At 43.2% G+C, this 19,502-nt stretch overlaps 1 protein-coding gene across 1 annotated transcript in view; it reads right to left on the reverse strand.

Moving 5' to 3' along the window:
* Window positions 1–11,678: 11,678 nt before the first annotated feature.
* The window catches only part of LOC140907553 (ATP-dependent translocase ABCB1), a 50,893-nt gene continuing 43,069 nt past the window's right edge, over window positions 11,679–19,502 (reverse strand). Inside the window, exons 23-28 of the mRNA XM_073333751.2 lie at window positions 18,736–18,876; window positions 18,089–18,245; window positions 15,670–15,867; window positions 14,577–14,783; window positions 13,458–13,604; window positions 11,679–11,935 (exon numbers count right to left, since the gene is read on the reverse strand). Of these exons, the coding sequence (XP_073189852.1) occupies window positions 11,738–11,935; window positions 13,458–13,604; window positions 14,577–14,783; window positions 15,670–15,867; window positions 18,089–18,245; window positions 18,736–18,876 (1,048 nt within the window). The 3' untranslated portion in view covers window positions 11,679–11,737. The remainder of the gene's footprint in view (window positions 11,936–13,457; window positions 13,605–14,576; window positions 14,784–15,669; window positions 15,868–18,088; window positions 18,246–18,735; window positions 18,877–19,502) is intronic.

Consider the following 19,502-nt stretch of genomic DNA (forward strand, 5'->3'; position numbering starts at 1 on the left):
ACCCATCCTGTATCCTCCTGGGGCTCATATTTGGTGTAGTCTCCATTGACTCATCCCCTTTTCCTATAGGACTAGCCGCTCTTCTCTTCTTCCTTGCCCTTCCACCTTCAGTGACCACCTGCTGAGCCCCTTCTTCATTTTCTAACTCTGCAACCCTGTTCTTGAGCTCTATTTCTCCTTCACTAGCCCCTCTTTTCCTATGCCTGGTTCTCTGAGTCACATGCTTCCACTGCCCATTTTCTTCACCCAGCAGTCTCCCCTCAGAATTCTTCAGTCCTGATTCCATCTGCAAGTCTGTGCTTTTCCCTTCAGCTGCCTCATGTCTTTGCTCCATAATCCGCTTGAACCCCTTTCTAAACTCAACCAGACTTTCCACCTGCATCTCCAGTCCTCGGATCTTTCTTCTATCAGCTCTATGAGATTGCACTTCATGCGGACAAAACTCTTTCCAGGTACCACCTCCAGTATCACGTACATACTGCAGCTTCCACATCCAGTCATCTCCATTGTGTCTTCCACGACATGGGTCTCTCCCACTGCTGCCTCTGTATCTGTCATAGCCGTCCCACCTAAATCCTGTTAATCTGGGAAATACAAACTACAGAGCACCAGCACCCACAGGAAAAACAAACCCCAAACAAGCACCGCAATACAAACTCCCCTTTCAAATTCCCACTGAAACTCCCCTGTTTACAGCTCTGTTTGCTGGCACTTTTTGCATGTACCTCATGATTAAGCTGATAGGCAGCTCCATGTTGCATAGGTGCCGATTCCATGGGTGCTCTGGGGCTGGAGCACCTACAGGGAAAAAAAATAGTGGATGCTCAGCACCCACCAGCCACAGCTGTTTGCCACTCCTGCTCATCAGCTGATGGGAGCGGCTGCTGCCGCAGAGCTGTTTGGCAGCTCAGGGAAGGGCTTAGGGGAGGGCAGAAAGCGGCTGGTGGGGGTAGGAAGAGGCAGAGCAAGGGTGGGACCTTGGGGGAAGGAGCAGAGTTGGGGCAGGGCCTCAGGGCATGGTGGGGGTGGAGCACCCCCAGGGAAAAGTTGGTGCCTGTGCCATGTTGGATTATCCGGCAGCATGTTGCCCCAGATTAGACCATCCTGCTACCAAGTTGTCAGATGGCGTGAATCAAATGTGCAAGCATTGATTTCCATACTGGGGAGAGGAGGAGATGCAGGTGCAGCTGGCTTGGTGATACACAATATTCTAGTGTATGAAGGGTGATCAACAATTGGCTGGGATGGGCAACCCCAGGAATGCAAGAAGTGCTGGGAGACGATATCTAAAAAGTTGCCCATTTCATATTTAAGCTGTGTCAAAGCCTCAGAATGCCTCGCTCTGCCTCTTGCCATCCCCACTAGACACTCTCTGCCCTCCCCTAAGCCCTTCCCTGAGCCGGCAAACAGCTCTTCTCTGGACTTTCTCCAATTTGTCCACATCTTTCCTGAAATGTGATGCCCAGAACTGGACACAATACTCTAGTTGAGGCCGAATCAGCATGGAGTAGAGCAGAAGTATTACTTCTCGTGTCTTGCTTACACCACTCCTGCTAATACATCCCAGAATGATATTTGCTTTTTTGGCAACAGCATTACACTATTGACTCATATTTAGCTTGTGGTCCACTATGACCCCCAGATCCCTTTCCACAGTACTCCTTCCTAGGCAGTCATTTCCCATTTTGTTTGTGTGCAACTGATTGTTCCTTCCTAAATGGAGTACTTTGCATTTGTTGTTATTGAATTTCATCCTATTTATTTCAGGCCATTTCTCCAGTTTGTCCAGATCATTTTGAATTTTAATCCTATCCTCCAAGCCTTGCAACCCCTCCCAGCTTGGTATCATCTGCAAACTTTATAAGTGTACTCGGAATGCCATTATCTAAATCATTGATGAAGATATTGAACAGAACCAGACCCAGAACTGATCCCTGCGGGACCCTACTTATTATGTCCTTCTAGCATGACTGTAAACCACTGATAACTACTCTCTGGGAATGGTTTTCCAACCAGTTATATGCGCCCTTGTAGTACCTCCATCTAAGTTGTATTTCCCTAGTTTGTTTATGAGAAGGTCATGCGAGATAGTATCAAGAGCTTTACTAAAGTCAAGATATACCATGTCTACCACTTCCTGCATCCACAAGGCTTGTTATCCTGTCAAAGAAAGCTATCAGGTTGATTTGACATGATTTGTTCTTAACAAATCCATGCTGACTATTATTTATTACCTTATTGTCTTCTAGATGTTTGCAAATTGATTGCTTTATTATTTGCTCCACTATCTTTTGGAGGAGTATCCCTGGCTCACTATCTCTCTGACCCATTTGTCTGTGGTTGATGAAAACTGTTCCACTAGGATATAGGGAATCCTGCCCCCTAGCTTCAGCTCTGGGCGGATGTCTACAAGATCTTTGTTAAAATAAATTTCGGGGGAGGGGAAAGGGCTGAGGTCCCTCCAGATTATCCCCTGGACCTCTATTCCACTGTTTCCTTTAGGGAATCTGTTGTACCTTTAGGGAATCTGTCGTACCATTCTCTGTGAGGATGAGGCATGAAAGTAGCATCTCTGTCAGAAGGCTGGTCTATACTCTCTCCAGTGGGCACTTAGTGGGGCAGGGAGAGACGGTTTGGTTTGTGCCACATTGTCAGCAGCAGCTCCTCCAGCTTTTCTCCAAAAAGAAGGAAACCAGTAAACTTGGCCAAGCATAGGATCTGCTTAGCGTGATTGTTCATCTTCTAGGGTTTGAGCCATAGCTGGCAGCTGGCTACATGGCCTTGGGTAGAGAACCTGATTGCATCTGTTTAAACATTAGGTACAAATGCTATTGCTAAGGAGACTTTTGTTAAAGTGGAGCCAAAGTCAGGGTGATCTCTGTCCTTGAGGCTTGGAGCCCTTCCAGCCAGGAAAGGAGCTGCTCTTGCAAAGCAGGTAGCTGCCAGGGACACTCAGAGGGTGGCCTCCATCTTTCTATCCTTGGGATCCTTAGGGTAGAACTCCCTTCTGAGGGAATAACCATATCCCTGGTGAGGGATGCTACGGTGGCGCCAAGCTTCTCAGCAATAGACCCCCTTTGGTTTCTGAATGTTTAGAGAACCTGAAGTCACTCTTGTCAATGTGTGTGCCCTGACCCAGCTTGTTCCATTCATCCCAAATCACTTTATTAAAGGAGGAGTGAAGGAGGTCGTCTCACAGCCTCAGGGGATGAATCTGAGGGGAGGAATTTATTCTGAGGCTTACTCTCAGGAGCCCACTCAGGCTGGATTTGAATTGTGGAAACAACATTGTTGCACAACAGCTTGAAATTTCTCAGGTGGGGGAAAAAAAACTTTGCTGCATTCACACCCTTTCGGTTTGGATTCAGAACAAGACAGCTTACCTTCCTCAGTGGAGGAAGAGGAGGAGGAGGAGAGTCAGAGGACTTTGTCTCCTGGATTTTTGTGTGTGACTTTTCTCTCTCTTTTCGTAACCTTTTTAGGGTGCTCTGGGAGCATACATGGTCTGCTGCAGCTTTGGTAAGGCCTTTTACTGCTTGCCTTCCATAGGTTCTGCAGTACTCTTGACAGGTCTGTCTCAGACTCCTTTCCTGCTGGGTCCCATTCCTCCTGGGAGATGTCTGTGACCTACTGGTCGGCTTGAGAGGGAGCGGGGGGCTGATTAGAAGTCTTGCTTCTTTCCCGAGGGCTCTCAGGTCCCACTTTTAGACTTGGGGAGGGATTTGTGGCCCTCCAAGTCTCCCCTCTTTGTTCTGTTGGGGCCCCTGGGACTTGCCCCCTGAGTAGAGTGGTCAGAGAGGATCCTCCTCGCTTTCGGAGCCTCTTCCTGCTCTGCACCCAGGTTCCTAGTCCATTTGATCCCTGTTGGAGTTGTGGCTGCCTTGGTAGATGTAATGGGGTTTGCTCACCTCTCTGGCACCTCCTGCTGGAGGTCTTTGGAATTAGTGCTGCATGGTCGTGCACCCTTTTTGGGTGGTGCCTTGCTGCCATCACTCCCGCTCTAGGACTCACATCTCTTCAAGGACCACAGCATCCCCTTCAGCGACACAGCCCTCTGGTCGTGCCGCACACTGTGCTCCCCCTTTCCGGGGGACCTGAAATCCACTGTTCAGCCACTTCTCTTAGTGGCAACTGCAGCAAATTATCTGGCCACTTACTCGTGGCCCAGCATCCTCTTTGTTCTTGCCTCAGGGCCTCAGCCTGTAAACCCCAGCAGCCAGGCAGGAGCTGTTTCTTGCTCCCCCAGTCCCTGCTCGCAGCACTGCTCTGTCCAGGGTGCTGGCAGTTCTCTCAGCACCTCCAGAGACACAGTCCTTCCTCCCTGGATCCCAGCAGAGAACTACCCTCATCTGCCCTGCAGCTCCCTTTTTATATGCGCCTACTTGGCCATGATTGGCTGCTCCCTTCAGCCCTTCTCTGATAGGCTGTACAGGAGGCAGCCACCGTAGGGCTCTATTAACCCCTTAGAGCCCAGTGTGGGGCAGGAACCCCACCACAGTGGGTAAGGGACCCCATTTGCCTGTCTGCCTCCTAGCCTCAGGACCTAACAGAGTCAGGGAGGGAAGGGGAGGCTGGAAGCAGGCAGCCTCACCTACAGAGTACTGCTTGGATTATACCCTGTGCTTTCTTGGCTATTCTGCCATGCCTGCAAGGGGCAGAGGAGCTGGCAGGGAGATAGTGCAGCAGAGCTCAGAGACGGTTAAACCCCCAAGTGGTTAACTGACCCAGGAAGGAGAGGAATCTTGGAGAGGGAGAACGCTGCTCCCCACTGCCCAAAAACTGGGCAGAAACAGCTCAAATTGCAAAGTACAGGCAGGAGCAACAGAAACTGCCCCAGTCTGGTGCAGTGGAGGCAGAGAATCTGGCAGCAAGCAGAAGCAGAGGAGGTATGGCCAGAGCGGGTGGAGTTGATCTGCCTCCACGAAGCTGCAAGAGCGGAGAGCAGCCTGGATGCCCAGAATTGTGGGAGACCCTGGGCTGCAGAAAGCACTCCAGACAAGCCGCTTAACCACTGACTTGTACAGTGTGTGTGTTAGTGGTGAAAGGACTATTTCTACCATTAGGGTTACTATGGCAATGATTTCCACACACACTGGCATTTAAGTGGCAATCATGCAGCAGTTAACTTTGCTTGAAATAAGACCAGTTGAAATGGTATATGTACTGCCTGTGCCCTGTGGGAGTACTTATATGGGTGGATACGAAGTATGTTACAGGCATGCGAGGCTACAGGGGGAGCAGCCTGATAAATTTCTCTACTGTAAGCAAAGCCTGTCTTCAAATGGAGACATTGGTGAGACCTCATCTGGAGTACTGTGTCCAGTTTTGGGCCCCACACTTCAAGAAGGATGTGGATAAATTGGAGTGAGTCCAGCGAAGGGCAACAAAAATGATTAGGGGACTGGAACACATGAGTTATGAGGAGAGGCTGAGGGAGCTGGGATTGTTTAGCCTGCAGAAGAGAAGAATGAGGGGGGATTTGATAGCTGCTTTCAACTACCTGAAAGGGGGTTCCAAAGAGGATGGCTCTAGACTGTTCTAAATGGTAGTAGATGACAGAACGAGGAGTAATGGTCTCAAGTTGCAGTGGGGAAGGTTTAGATTGGATATTAGGAAAAACTTTTTCACTAAGAGGGTGGTGAAACACTGGAATGCGTTACCTAGGGAGGTGGTAGAATCTCCTTCCTTAGAGGTTTTTAAGGTCAGGCTTGACAAAGCCCTGGCTGCGATGATGTAACTGGGAATTGGTCCTGCTTTGAGCAGGGGGTTGGACTAGATGACCTTCTGGGGTCCCTTCCAACCCTGATATTCTATGATTCTATGATTCTATGGAGGCTCTTCCAAAGTTTTGCTCTGTCATTGTGTCCCTTTCTTCTCCAGGTGTAGGAGAATGAAGCAAGACACTGCCAGATCTACGTATGTGTCATTTGAACCCCTTTCTCCTTTGGGACCAGATAAATTAGTATCTGTATGATAGGAACTGGCACCAACAATGCAGTAGCATTAGGGGTTGCAACAATGTTGTAAGCGCTAGTGTAGATGGGCTCGGGCATTTTTATCACAATGCCACGAAAACCTTCCCTGAAAGGTGGTAAAAAAGTTCCCAATCCCAGTCTACAGTAGCAGTTTAGCATTAGTGCAGCAGCACTGTTACTGTAACACGTGTACTAAAGCATAGAGTGTAGTTGCACTCGGGTATTTTGAAGCTGTTTTTCAGCACCATTGCATCCGTTATCCATGGCGTAAGTTCTTGATCTACATTAGAACAGGCATTTTTATCCCGTGTCACAAGGGTAGCTATTTCCCTAGCGTAGACAAGGTCTTTGAAAGAGACAAGATGAGTCAGATAATCTCTTATTGGACCAACTTCTGGTGGTGAAAGAGAGAAGCTTTGAGGTTACACAGAGATCTTCTTCCTCCTGAGGAACAGCTCTGTCTAAGCTTGAAAGCTTGTCTCTCTCACCAAAAGAAGTTGGTCCAATAAGAGAGATTATCTTGTCCCCCTTGTGTCTCTAATGCTATGTCTACACAGCAACTAGACACCCTTGGCTGGCCCATGCCAGCCAACTCAGGCTTGCAGGGCACAGGCTTCGGGGCTGTTTCACTGCTGTGTGGACTGTGCTGTGTGGACTAGGACCCTGTGAGATGAGAGGATCCCACAGCCCAAGCTCGAGCCCAAGCCCAGAAGTCTACACAGCAATGAAACATCTCCGCAGCCGGAGCCCTGCAATCCTGAGTCAGCTGGCATGAGCCAGCTGAGGGTGTCTAGTTGTTGTGTAGATATAGCCTAATATCCTGAGACCAACACAGCTACAACACGGTATATAAGGTCTCTTGAAAGCACTTTCGCTTCAAACCCTCCAGCAACGTCAGATGAATAGACCTTAACAATTCTGCAGAGTATTTTCATGGTTCTCCTAACTGGGAAAAGTCATATCCCATTAACATTTGGAGAAAAGCTGGAGAAACTGCTAGCTGACAATGTGGCAGAAACCAAACCGTGACAGGAATTTTCCTAACTACTCATATGACATAAGACCTAAAAGCTCTTCATTAGCCAGACATATTCACAATTATAAACACATAAGTAAAAAAGTCATTGGTACAATATATGTCGATTGCAGCTGTCAAGGTTCCTCCCCCACTCTGAACTATAGGGTACAGATGTGGGGACCTGCATGAAAACCTCTTAAGCTTACTTTTACCAGCTTAGGTTAAAACTTCCCCAAGGTACAAATTAATTTTATCCTTTGTCCTTGGAATAACCGCTGCCACCACCAAACTCTAACTGGGTTTACTAGGAAACGTAGTTTGGACACGTCTTTCCCCCCCAAATCCTCCCAACCCTTGCACCCCACTTCCTGGGAAATGTTTGGTAAAAATCCTCACCATTTTGCATAGGTGACCACAGACCCAAACCCTTGGATCTAAGAACAATGAAAAAGCATTCAGTTTTCTTACAAGAAGACTTTTAATAGAAATAGAAGTAAATAGGAGTAAAGGAATCACCCCTGTAAAATCAGGATGGTAGATACCTTACAGGGTAATTAGATTCAAAACATAGAGAATCCCTCTAGGCAAAACCTTAAGTTACAAAAAAGACACACAGACAGAAATATTCATTCTATTCAGCACAATTCTTTTCTCAGCCATTTAAAGAAATCATAATCTAACACATACCTAGCTAGATTACTTACTAAAAGTTCTAAGACTCCATTCCTGGTCTATCCCCAGCAAAAGCAGCATACCAACAGACACACAGACCCTTTGTTTCTCTCCCTCCTCCCAGCTTTTGAAAGTATCTTGTCTCCTCATTGGTCATTTTGGTCAAGTGCCAGCAAGGTTACCTTTAGCTTCTTAACCCTTTACAGGTGAGAGGAATTTTCCTCTGGCCAGGAGGGATTTTAACGGGGTTCACCCTTCCCTTTATATTTATGACAGCAGCCAAGAATAGACAGATTATTTATTGCCTGTCATGGATTGTATCACAAAATTTCATAAACTCGCTCAGAATTTAAATTAGACTCATAAAGCTAGTCCCTGGAAAATAAAGACACACTAATTTAGCATTTCAGCTGAATGGAATAAACAAACACTTTTTTATTTTTCAAAATGATAGCAAATCTGTTTTTAAAAGGGAGAAAGTTTCTAAGGATCTGAGGGTTGCAAATGGTGATTCCAATGAAATTCTTCCTTATCCCCATAAGGCCTTTGAGAAGTAGCTTCTTTATGGAGTTATACAATTCTCTACACTTTTTGGATTGGTGTGAATAGGAGTTTTATAGACTGTAGAGGAGGTAAAATATTTGGGAAGGAAACAAGGGGAACTTCAACACCCATTGGGATTGTCCTACACTAATGCTAATAAGAATACAAGGACATTTAACTCCTTAACACCAGCAGAATTGGCATCTTCTACTATCAGTTTGTCTAAGTATTTATACTATGCTCCTCACCATGGCTGAAGTTTGAATGAGCATGTATCAGTGTAAATTTGATTCCTGACCCCAAAGAGTTAATCAAATTTGACAGCAATTTATACTGAATTTACAGGTGAGCTGAATGATTAATTATGTTGTGGCTGCTCTCCAAAATCTTGGTGCACTCTTGTTCTCTCACAACTTCATACATCAGCAATAGCCTAACACACTTAGATAAGCACTAACATAACATACTTTGTGATGTACCTGTTTTATGCCCCCTCCCCCTTCTTCAATGGGTTTGAGAGGTCATTAGAGTTAGTGAATAGATATGGGCTGATGTTTTTTCCAGAATGCTGACAACAGCCAGCATGGCGGGCCAGGCTCATGGCCACACTGGTGCAAACTGGCCACATAACCAGCCAGTTTGGGCAGGGGAGAAATCCTCTTAAGTAGGGGAACCCTCTGGCTTTGCAGGCCCAGACAGCCTGCAAACTGGCCAAGATACTGTCCAGAGGTGAGTGGCAAAGATGCTAGTAAGGTTTTATTCTGGCACCAAGTGTAGCAGATATGGCCAGGCAGAAGCAGGTGGGGCTAAAATGTCATTTTAGCCTACAGGTCCCCTGGAGTGGCTCCTCTCTCTTACACCAGGTTGTTGCCTGTTGGTCCCAGAATTTGGAATCTGCAAAGATGGCTTAATACCACCTTTGCCTCTTCACTGCTGGCCAGTATCTTGACCAATTTGCAGGCTGCCTGGGCCTCTCTCTCCAGCTGATCTGGACTGGAAAATGCAAGTGGGTATCTTTCAGTGATGGGGTGAGACTGGGGCAGAAATGAGAGCAGGCTGGTGTGGGGGTGATTATGGTGGATTGGGAGAAGCTACCAGAGAATATGGCTGATTACAGGACCCCCCAGCCCCCATGGGTGAGAGTGTTTGGCCATCATTTGTTACCAAAGCTTGCAACACAGAGATCTGCTTAGATTCATGCAGCACAGTCTACATACTTTAACAGGCATTTGGTTGTGTGGGGTTTCTGTTGCAAATCTGAAGAAGAGTTTGTTCCGTTTTCTGGGTGTCTGGCTGTTTTATGTTGTCTGGGATTTGCTTTTGTTGCATTGTGTTTTATTGCTCTGGATTGTAATTTTAAAGGGAGACTGATATTGGTGTGTATTATTTACACTGAAAATAAATAAATATTGATTCTTTTAAGTAGTGGGGGTGTAGAATTGTGGAAGACTAAGTGAACTGACCCATGTTACCTCCATCGTATTTGCCATTTTCCTGTTAAAATTTCCTCCTTTGAAATACAAGTGAAGAGGCCAGATGTATACAGTGGGAGGTTTTCCAGATTCATTTTTTAAGAAGTGAGGTGCAGCCACAGAGCCGTGTCCTTTCCCCACAGATAAGATCAGCATCATCACTGAACGCATACTCCAAGCATAGACTAAAATACACTAAATAGAAAGAGCTGGTTGTTCTGGCCACAGCAACTTCTAATCCCACAATATTTTAAAGAATGGTCTGATACTTGACATCTCCAGGCCTTTTATTTCAAAACGACTGTTCCAGCAATACAGACTTGATTGAATTTGGCTGGCTATTGCCACACACAGGAATGCACTGACGAACAATGTTAAGCAACATGCCAAGAACGATATACGTACAATCATCTTCCTGTACGTCATATGTAACGCTGACACCTGTCTCTAAGATGGCAAAATGATGGGACCACATGCCTAATGGTTGTGGCAGCTCATATGTACTGTCGGTTGACCAAAGTAGAACCCTTTTCTAAACCTTTAATGTCCAATTGTGCATGTCTCCTCAAATGTTTTGCCCAGCTCTATTAAAACAAGTTCAAAGTTATCAGATTGGAAGCAGATTGAGCAGTGAAGCATTTTGGCCTCTACTCTACATTATCTGTGTTGATATGACTATGAGATCCCATTAACTAGGTACAGATGTTATATAGTTCATACATTACGTGGCCTTAAAATAAACTAAGTTTGGCAATCCCCTCCATGTAATATTTGAATGAATTTCCACATTATAGGCTTCAACTTTACCGTAAACTGACTTAACAATTGGTTCCAGTGTAAAAAACAAAACCAGACAAAGAGACACATTTGATTCCAGTTTGGATAACAGGGAAATACTGTGAGAACAGCCACTGATTTCTCTATAACCAGAAGTGAAAAGTCACATTCCTGCACATGTCATGGTGGTGCCAGCAGAAACTCACCAGCCCCTCCCCATGTGTCTACAGAGGCTCAATGGCCAGTAGTGGGAGTAGCTCTTCCTGGTAGCTGCTGAGAAAAGCTGATTGGTGATGAGGATGAATGGGGAAGAGTGGCCACATGTATTTTGGTGAGGTTGAGAGCAAAGTTTATGTGTTTTTATATTTTGTTTCCCTCAGACCTAGAAGCAGGGAAACAAAAGGGCAAAGGAGATTATAATTATTTTTAAATTTTGTCTGTCACAAGTAAGTAGTGGCATCTGAAAGTATGAAATATTCCAAGCTCCTGTAGGGTGAAAATACTAAATCAAAACCAAAGGTGGTTTTGATTTTGTCCTTGGCAAACCAAAAGGTGAGTTTGCCAGAAGCAAACCCAAAACAGGGCTGACCGAGTCTGTCTGTCTCTCTAATAAATAGATGACATATGTTCCTCAACTGTTGTTTAAGCATGATGGTTGACTATATTAAGGGAAAAACACTCTGAGAATAAAATATTATAACAGCTGTGTAAACCACTATGACTATAGATGGATCAACATTTCTAAAACTCCATTTAAAAAGCTGAAAAAAATGCTTAAATTTAACTTCGTATGGTGAACCCCCACCCCCGCTTTTTGTTAAATAGCTATTTACATAGTTGACATTAATCAGCTCCAAAATGGAGCCATCACAGTCATTGGGCCAATAATAATTATTTTTAAGTCTTTTTGAAATAGCCTTAATGGTTTCAAAAGAACCAGTAAGTTCTGTTAGGTCAATAATACAGGTTTTAACAATACATTTTTAAACAAACAGTTTGTGATCTATTTTGTCAATATATATTTCCATGAAAGGCTTGTAATCATTAATATAAAAGCAGTTTAAAACAAACCAACATGCCCCAAAGGATCTTACCAATAGGATTAAGTAAACTAAAGCTGTGACACAAGAAAAAAATAAATGTCTGTTCTCTCTTTTTTTACTATGTGCCTATGTTTTGAACCTGCAGACATCTCAGTAATGAGATGCACTCATCCTTAATATTACTTAGCTGTGGGTTGTGTGCGTATTTATAAAAATAGATTAGTTGTAACATTAATGTTAATGAGAAACTTGCTCATTTACAAGTGCATAGTAATGTCCTTCCTTTGCCAGCAACTGGCTGTGAGTCCCTTGTTCCACTACTTTTCCATTATGAATCACTGCTATGACATCAGCGTTCTGGACAGTCGTCAAGCGGTGAGCAATAATAATGCAGGTTCGACCCTTCCTGGCATTGTCCAAGGCTTTCTGTACAATCTGCAGACAGATGCAGTGAAAAAACTTGTTATTTCCTGGAGAATCTTCCCTTTCACAGGTTACACCTTTGCCTTTATAGTTCACGTTAGAACTTGGGTGTTCCTCACTGGGGTTTAGGAGTCAGTACTTCCGATGCATGAAGGAGGCCTCAAACACAGGGGCCTGATATTACAACCTTTATTTGTGTGAGTAATTCCACTGAAGTCACTGAGACTACTCTCATGAACAAGGGCTAGCAGAATGAGGTCCATAAGGAACTTGTTTGGACCAACATAAAACTTAGATTTACCATGCAACACAACTAATTTGCAGAGGTGTAATGAACTGTCTGTGATATTGGCTGCTTACCAAATGTGTGTGTTATATTTGACATTGCATGCTATCTGTTAGTTTCTCTAAATTCGGCATGTAGTTGGAAACAACCTCTGTCCTCCCCCGGATATGCACTTGTCAGTCAGACATGCACAGTACTGAGATCATTTTGCAGAAAGCAGACCAGCCAGATACACAGACATGAATAAAACTTGCACGTTCACCGATAGCAGCAGCAATGCCAGATACTTCTTGTTGCCCATAAAAATCCAAAATCAGGATCCCGACATCTGCCTCACAACTGGATGGTATTTTGCATGGTTGCATTTTTCACTTCTACCGCATCCCTATCCAAATGAACAGTTTATTTGTCCCTGTGGAGTCTCCCTCCTCTCCTGGAGATGGTGGATGCAGTGAGGAAGCTCAGCCAGCTGAGCAGCAGAGGATAGCTTAATTACTCTCTCTTCACTGCACAGCATCTCCTGAGCGGTAGGAGGTGTTGCTGAAACCTTTTTTCCAAGCCAGCTGCTCCTGCATGTCATCTCTTACCCGCTGAATGCAGGTGGATCAAAGGACTGGGACGACGACAGAGGCAGGACAACATTAAACTTCATTGTTCCATTCTGTCCTGACAGCCAGCAATTCTACTGGCAGAGTGGATCCCTCTCGGTCTCTGTAGCAACACCTGTTCACCCAGACAGAGCAGGAAATAGTGCAGAAAGAGACCCCCGTTGCTGCTAGTGCTGCTGGCTGAAGGGAAGAGGAAGGAACTGGTGATTTGCCTTACAAGGCCTCCTCTAGTAGATCACAGTCTATTGTTTGAAGACACCTGTCTCACAGACTCAGAGTTGCTAATTATGAATGGGATTTTCCAAAGTGCTCAGCATTGGCCTAACTGTGAACGCATTAGAAGTCCCATTGACTTCATAACTGACTTTAACGGAACTGAGGCAGGCCACAATTGAGCAGTTCTGAAAATCCCACTTTGTCTCCAGTCCCAAGTGTTGCTGAACACCATAAACTCCCAATTTAGACACCAGGAGCTGAGGGCACTCTACAAAAAGCAGGCCGTAGACAGAGAGCGAGCCAAGGATTGTTGTGTGGAACTTCCAAAATTGTATTGTAGACGGAGCGTCTGTGTTCATGCATTGAAGCTTTCGAACCCCATAATTTTGTGTGTATTACAAATAGTATAATGCATATTACTAACCTTTTCACTTTCCGTGTCAAGAGCTGATGTGGCTTCATCTAGAAGCAGAACTGCTGGGTTACGAACTAGAGCACGAGCAATTGCTATTCTTTGTTTCTGACCTCCAGAAAGTTGTGCTCCTTTGTCACCCACTTGGGTATTATACTTCTGTATAAGTAAGTATTCGTTATGAAGGAAAGTTAGAAACAGGAAGTTACATTCTCTGCTATTAAAAATATACTATATTAAGCATTTCCACCTTGAAAGAAAAAAGAATAATGTAATTGTTTTTAATAATTAAAATTTTATAAGATTTTAGTAACTGTTTGAATCAAAATGCATCTCTACAGTTATACATATTGATAACTGCTCTGTAATGAAAATTCATCGCAGCATTAGAAAAAGACTAACTCCCAAGTGATGCAACCACTGATGTGTCTAGTCAAAGACACCTGTATTTATACATATAGATCTCAAGAGACATTTATAATTTCAAGGCCCTAAAGACCCACACTCAGGAGGTGATCCTTTATTTCTTACACATCCAAAACTTTCTTCCATATACATTTTCAAAAACTAGGTGGTAATGAAAAATAAATATTGTTTTTTTAAATTTTCAATTGTCATTTTCAATTCTATGTAACTTTACAGTATGCCTGATTTCTTTGGGCTTTTCCAAGGTCTTTCTCCACTTTGAGAACTAAGTCTATGGCAAACATGAAGGTTAAGATGTACTTGAAACATTTTACCTTTCAGATAAGACTAAAACTAGAGAAAGTTTCAGCCAAAAACAGAAAAAGAATTGGCAAAGTTTATGAGGAAATGAAAATAAAGGTTTAGAATCAAATGTCTCTTTTATAGTTGTTATATAACATCACTGTGATAGAGGAAAACAAGAAAACTGGTGCTCGGATTTTGCATTTGAATTAGCTAATTATGACTGTGAATGTGTTAAAACATATTGCAAGTTACATTTTTAAACATCAGCTTCCTATTTTCCTCTCTGAGAATTGACACACAAGAAAATAAGCTTTTTTTAAAAAACAAAAAAGCATATTGTTTTGCATTAATGGGAGTTGCTTAGATAGGTCCCAGTGAATATTTACCCCACACTGAGAATGGAAAGACATTTTCATTTACCTCTGGAAGATTTTCTATGAAGGTGTGAATATTTGCTGCTTTAGCTGCCTCTTCAATCTCCTCCTGACTGACAACCCTACTGTTGTCTCCGTACTGGATATTTTCAGCAATGCTGCAGTCAAACAAAATAGGCTGCTGTGACACAATACCCAATTTGGACCTTAACCACTGCAAATGCAAAGACTTGATATCGAATCCATCTGCAAACTAGAAACAGAAAAAGGGAAAAATAATTCCCTGCAGAATGCAATACTCCTCCTCAGGCATACAATGTAAATGTGAAACACGAATCTGTAAAAATCCTCTGACCTGTGTTAGAGTTACAGTAAAAGTAAAGTGGTTGGTGAACCACTTCTGATTTAATAATAGATGACCAGATCTTTCATCCAAAATTGAACTGAACCAAAAAAAACTCTTCGAAAATTCAAGAGAAGCTCAGATAACCTTTTCCTCTGAGAATTATTTTTTGTGCATGTCTAGCTCTGCTAGCTTCCGTAATAGATGTGGAATTGCCAATCTATAACGAGATGTGCCCACCGAATTTCCATCTTTACTGATGATGGCAGGTACCAGGGATCTCATGAGAAAGTCTGTTCATGAGCTTCTTAGATCTAGATGGTTGAAGAGCTCCGATAAGAATCCAAATCTTTGGGCATTTATTCAAACATCCTTTGACTCACCCATCTCTAGGCTATTCTTTTTGGAGCTCCCATCATCATTAATAGGCCTTACATCGAAAGTCTCACCAAGTGATGAATTAGACGTCAAATTGTGTCACGTTAACATGAGTACAGGACTAGTGACAAGGGTTACATTATGGGAAGTATATTCTAATGCCCCCTCCAATATATCAAGTAAATCAACAAAGAGATGCAATCTAGTGATCTAAAGCCAGGATGGGGAGTCAGAAGATCCTGAGTTCTACTCCCGGCTCTACCTTAAGCAAGTCCCAAGTCTTCTCTGCAGAACCGGGACCTGTAACACTTATCCACCTCAAGAGGGCAGTTGTGTGGATGTTTTAATGTTTGTGAAATAGTTTGAAGAACAGTTCTATAAGCTCTAAGTGTTAATAGCTGCACAAATCTCTTCTTACCACTTGTCCTGCCATAGGGTCATAAAATCTCTCCAGTAGCTGAATGGATGTGCTTTTGCCACAACCACTGCTTCCCACCAAGGCTAGCGTCTGTCCTTTATTAACCTTCAGGCTGAATCCTTGCAAAACTTGAGCTTCTGGTCTTGTAGGGTATACAAAATGGATATCCCTGAATTCAATGTTGCCATCAAACTGACTCTGGAAACGGTAGAAAATACAAATGTATGACAGAAGACTGTCTATCTTGTACAGAAGCATCAAACACAACTCAGTATGGTCATTTAAATGAAGGTGTTGACAAGTCAATTGGAAATGGTATGGCATTTTCAAACCCAGAGCATTTTTGTCAGTTTATTATTGCTTAAATATGCAATGACATTGGGTTGGTATCTTCTGTTTACAGGACCTCCTTCTTGAGGGGTTTTTTTCCGCATCTCTTTCTCATTTCTATCATTCCTTTTCAGCCTGGTTCACGAGAGCTATCATTACTTTAGGTAAGTAAACAACCCTAATACCTCTCTTTTATGTCACCAATGCATATAATCCAGACACTATCATTGTGTGTGGAAAACATAGTTCCTGCCCTTGGGAGTTCACTCTCTAAATAATGTAATTTAAACACACAGTACACAGGATGAACATAGTACAAGGTGAACATCAGATCTCAGATTGGGTTAAACATTTTTACTTTGATGGATTATTCATAGTTTTCAAGGACAACTGTTTTAAGTGGTGGTTTGAATAAGAAAAGGGTAGTTGATTGGCTCTTTTATGTAGGAAGGGAGCTCTGAGTATAAGAGGTAGCAAGGAAGAAGACTTGAAGACAACGGTGAATGAAGGAGGAGATGTTAGGAGAGACTGTGGGAGCCTCGTCTGATGCCTTGGGGGTGGCACAGCTCCAGGACCACAATACCAGCACTGTAAGTACAATGGACTGTCACAGCACCTAGACAAGTGGACTTTCAAGGTTTAAACTCTTTGGGCCAAATCTTAGCTTCACTGAAGTCAAAGGCAGCTGCTTCACTGGCATCAAGATTTGGCCTAGAATGGTTGCACTTTCAATTAACGTCTTTATTTGCAAGAAGATATTTCCCCTGGACCACTAGTTGTCTGGGCAGCTGGAGCTGACTCAGGAAAGTAGTCAAGCATGTGTGACTTAAAGTTGTGCACATGAGTTACTGGCATGCTTACAGTATGTGCCCGAGCCCTTTTCTGAATCAAGGCCACTATCCAAAAGCTAGAATTCGAAAGCAATTTCAAGTTTCTGAAAGGCTGGTTCTGCTTGTAAAAGCATTTATGGTCTCTCAGTGCTCTCCGTGTGAAATGTGTTCAGTTTATAAATACAAAGATGAGTTTCTGTCAACTCTGGGCTTTGAGAGACAAGCTGAGTTCTTTCCATCTCACATATAATCACCAGGAACAAAAGGTTCTGCAGGCCAAGTTACGTCCTCAGTAATACTTGTGCAACCCCTTTGACTTAAATGAGGTTACACAAAAGTTGTATGCAGTGTTGTTTAGCCATGTTGGTCCCAGGTTATTAGAGAGTCAACGTGGGTGAAGTAATAGCTTTTATGGGACACAACTTGTGTTGGTGAGAGAGACAAGCTTTCACAGAACTGAAGAAGAGCTCTGTCCAAGCTCCACAGCTTGTCTCTCTCACCGACATAATTTGGTCCAAGGAAAGATATTAACACACCCACCTTGACTCTCTTTTACACAGATGTAACTGACTGGAACTTAGCAAACAAGTCTGCGGACGATGCACAAGAAGGAACCGAATCTAACTCACTCTCCGACACAGCTGCATAGTAGACAGGAGTAAAAAGCAGTGAAAACATACTTGTATTGCTCAAGCAGAGCAGTTAGAACTCTGGGCTTGTCGTCACTCCTGGGGAGACTGACACCGCTGCAATTGATTCAGCGGGTGTCGATGGCAGAGCGCTCTCTGATCGACTCCGGTACTCCACCGGAACAAGAAGAGTAAGGTAAGTCAATGGGAGAGCATCTCCCATCAATGCAGAACAGTGAAGACACTGCGGTAAGTTAAGCTAAGTTACACTGAACCCAGTTACATTATTCACGTAGCTAGAGTAGCGTAACTTAGGTCGACTTACCCCGGTACTGTAGACAAGGCCTCAGAATAGCCCCAACGGAGAGAACAGGTGAATGAAATGCATTCTTCCAGTCACTTTTCAGACTAGAACTGCACTTAAAAGTATTCTGTTAATTTCTCAAGCAAAAAGGTATTAAATGGCACTGAGCAAATATAAAATTAAGTTATTGCTATTAAATTTTACCTTACCTGTCTGGTCCTGTCTTCTGTGACATTGCAAAAGGCAATTTAACAAGATTAATACAATTAAGGACAATACAGTACCACCAGGTTTGTTAGTTTCAAGGACATTCTAAATGGCCTTACCAGTTTTGTCCCCTCTTCACTATAGCTGTCAATTAAGGGTTTCTGATCCAAAAGCTGAAAGATTTGTTGGGCAGAAACTTTAGCTTTGCCAAAATCTGGTGCCAAAGAAATGGACTGCCCAACATTCAAAGCAGCATATAGAATTGAAAAAAAGGCTCTGAAAACCAAAACACAAAACATCTTTCAGTTCATCTAAAGAGATACTTTTTTATTATTGTTCATAACAAAAACAACATTCGTAATTTATTTAAAACAAACAGACTTAACACTATCTCTAAATCTAAGAACTTTATGGCTTAGAAAAATTACACACACAGGATTAGAAACAGATTACAGCTACAAATATTTTTTTAATGGGTGGCTAATGGTATGTAATTTCTCCACGCAGAGGCATTTCACAAAGCCCATTGTCTGCAATGAAGTGTCAGCAGTAAAAGTTTCTCCATAGTAAATAAACTGAGCCTGGCTCTATATATGCCAACACAACTGCTCCCATGCTTCCTCTCCAAGAAATAACCCTTCTGCCTGAATTGAACTCCTGACCAGATTCTAAACTGTAGGACCTTTTGCACCATTGCCTCAGTAATTAGACTTATATACAATTAACATGTGTTGAAATCACTGTCTTTGGACTGATGTGTACTCACATAAATACATTTTCAAAGTTTGTATAACAATTAGCAATGAGCCAGGCCGCGAACCTGAAGACTGCTGCATCAAGAAAGTAGAGTGTACACTGGGCTATTCCATAGGTAAATCCATATATGGGGGCTTTTGTTAGAGAGTCCCTGATAAAAGAAAAGATTTATGTTAAAGGAAAAAATGGTCAAGAAATGCCAAGAGCAGAGACTGGCTGGGAGAAGGTCAGACCTTTGGATTAGGGGTGGCAAACCCTATACCTCACTCACTCAAATAATAATGAATAAAGCTGCATGCTAGGGGCTCCATGAAGGTGCCTCTGGAGAGAGCTTATGGCAAATGAGATCTCTTCATTACAACTAGCTGTTTGTTGGATAGGACCTTAGGATAAAATTACCTTTAATAGGCAAAAACTTTTAACACTTGAATGTTGGTTTCCAGAAGAAATGTTTATGGATGGCCAAAGCAATCTGACACAAAGCAAACTGATAATTTTGATAAGTCTCTTATGATCTTTGAATGCTTGAATTTTTGGACAATTTGGATAAATGTAGTGGTCACCATAGAAAAGTCAATGTTTACAACACAGCATAACTGAAGCACTGCAGATATTGCCTGTTCTGAGTACGGGGGAGGAGGGGGAGAGAGGGAGGAAGGGGAGTAGCAATTCAGACCCCACTGTGCAGTGGTGACCAATGTTGTTATGTGGGATGGTAAAACTGGTTTACCTTAATTACGTGCAGACCTTGCTGTGACAAAGAAACTGGTACTAGTT

This window comes from Lepidochelys kempii, chromosome 2 (genome assembly GCF_965140285.1).
Source record: "Lepidochelys kempii isolate rLepKem1 chromosome 2, rLepKem1.hap1, whole genome shotgun sequence".
Taxonomy (NCBI): domain Eukaryota; kingdom Metazoa; phylum Chordata; order Testudines; family Cheloniidae; genus Lepidochelys; species Lepidochelys kempii.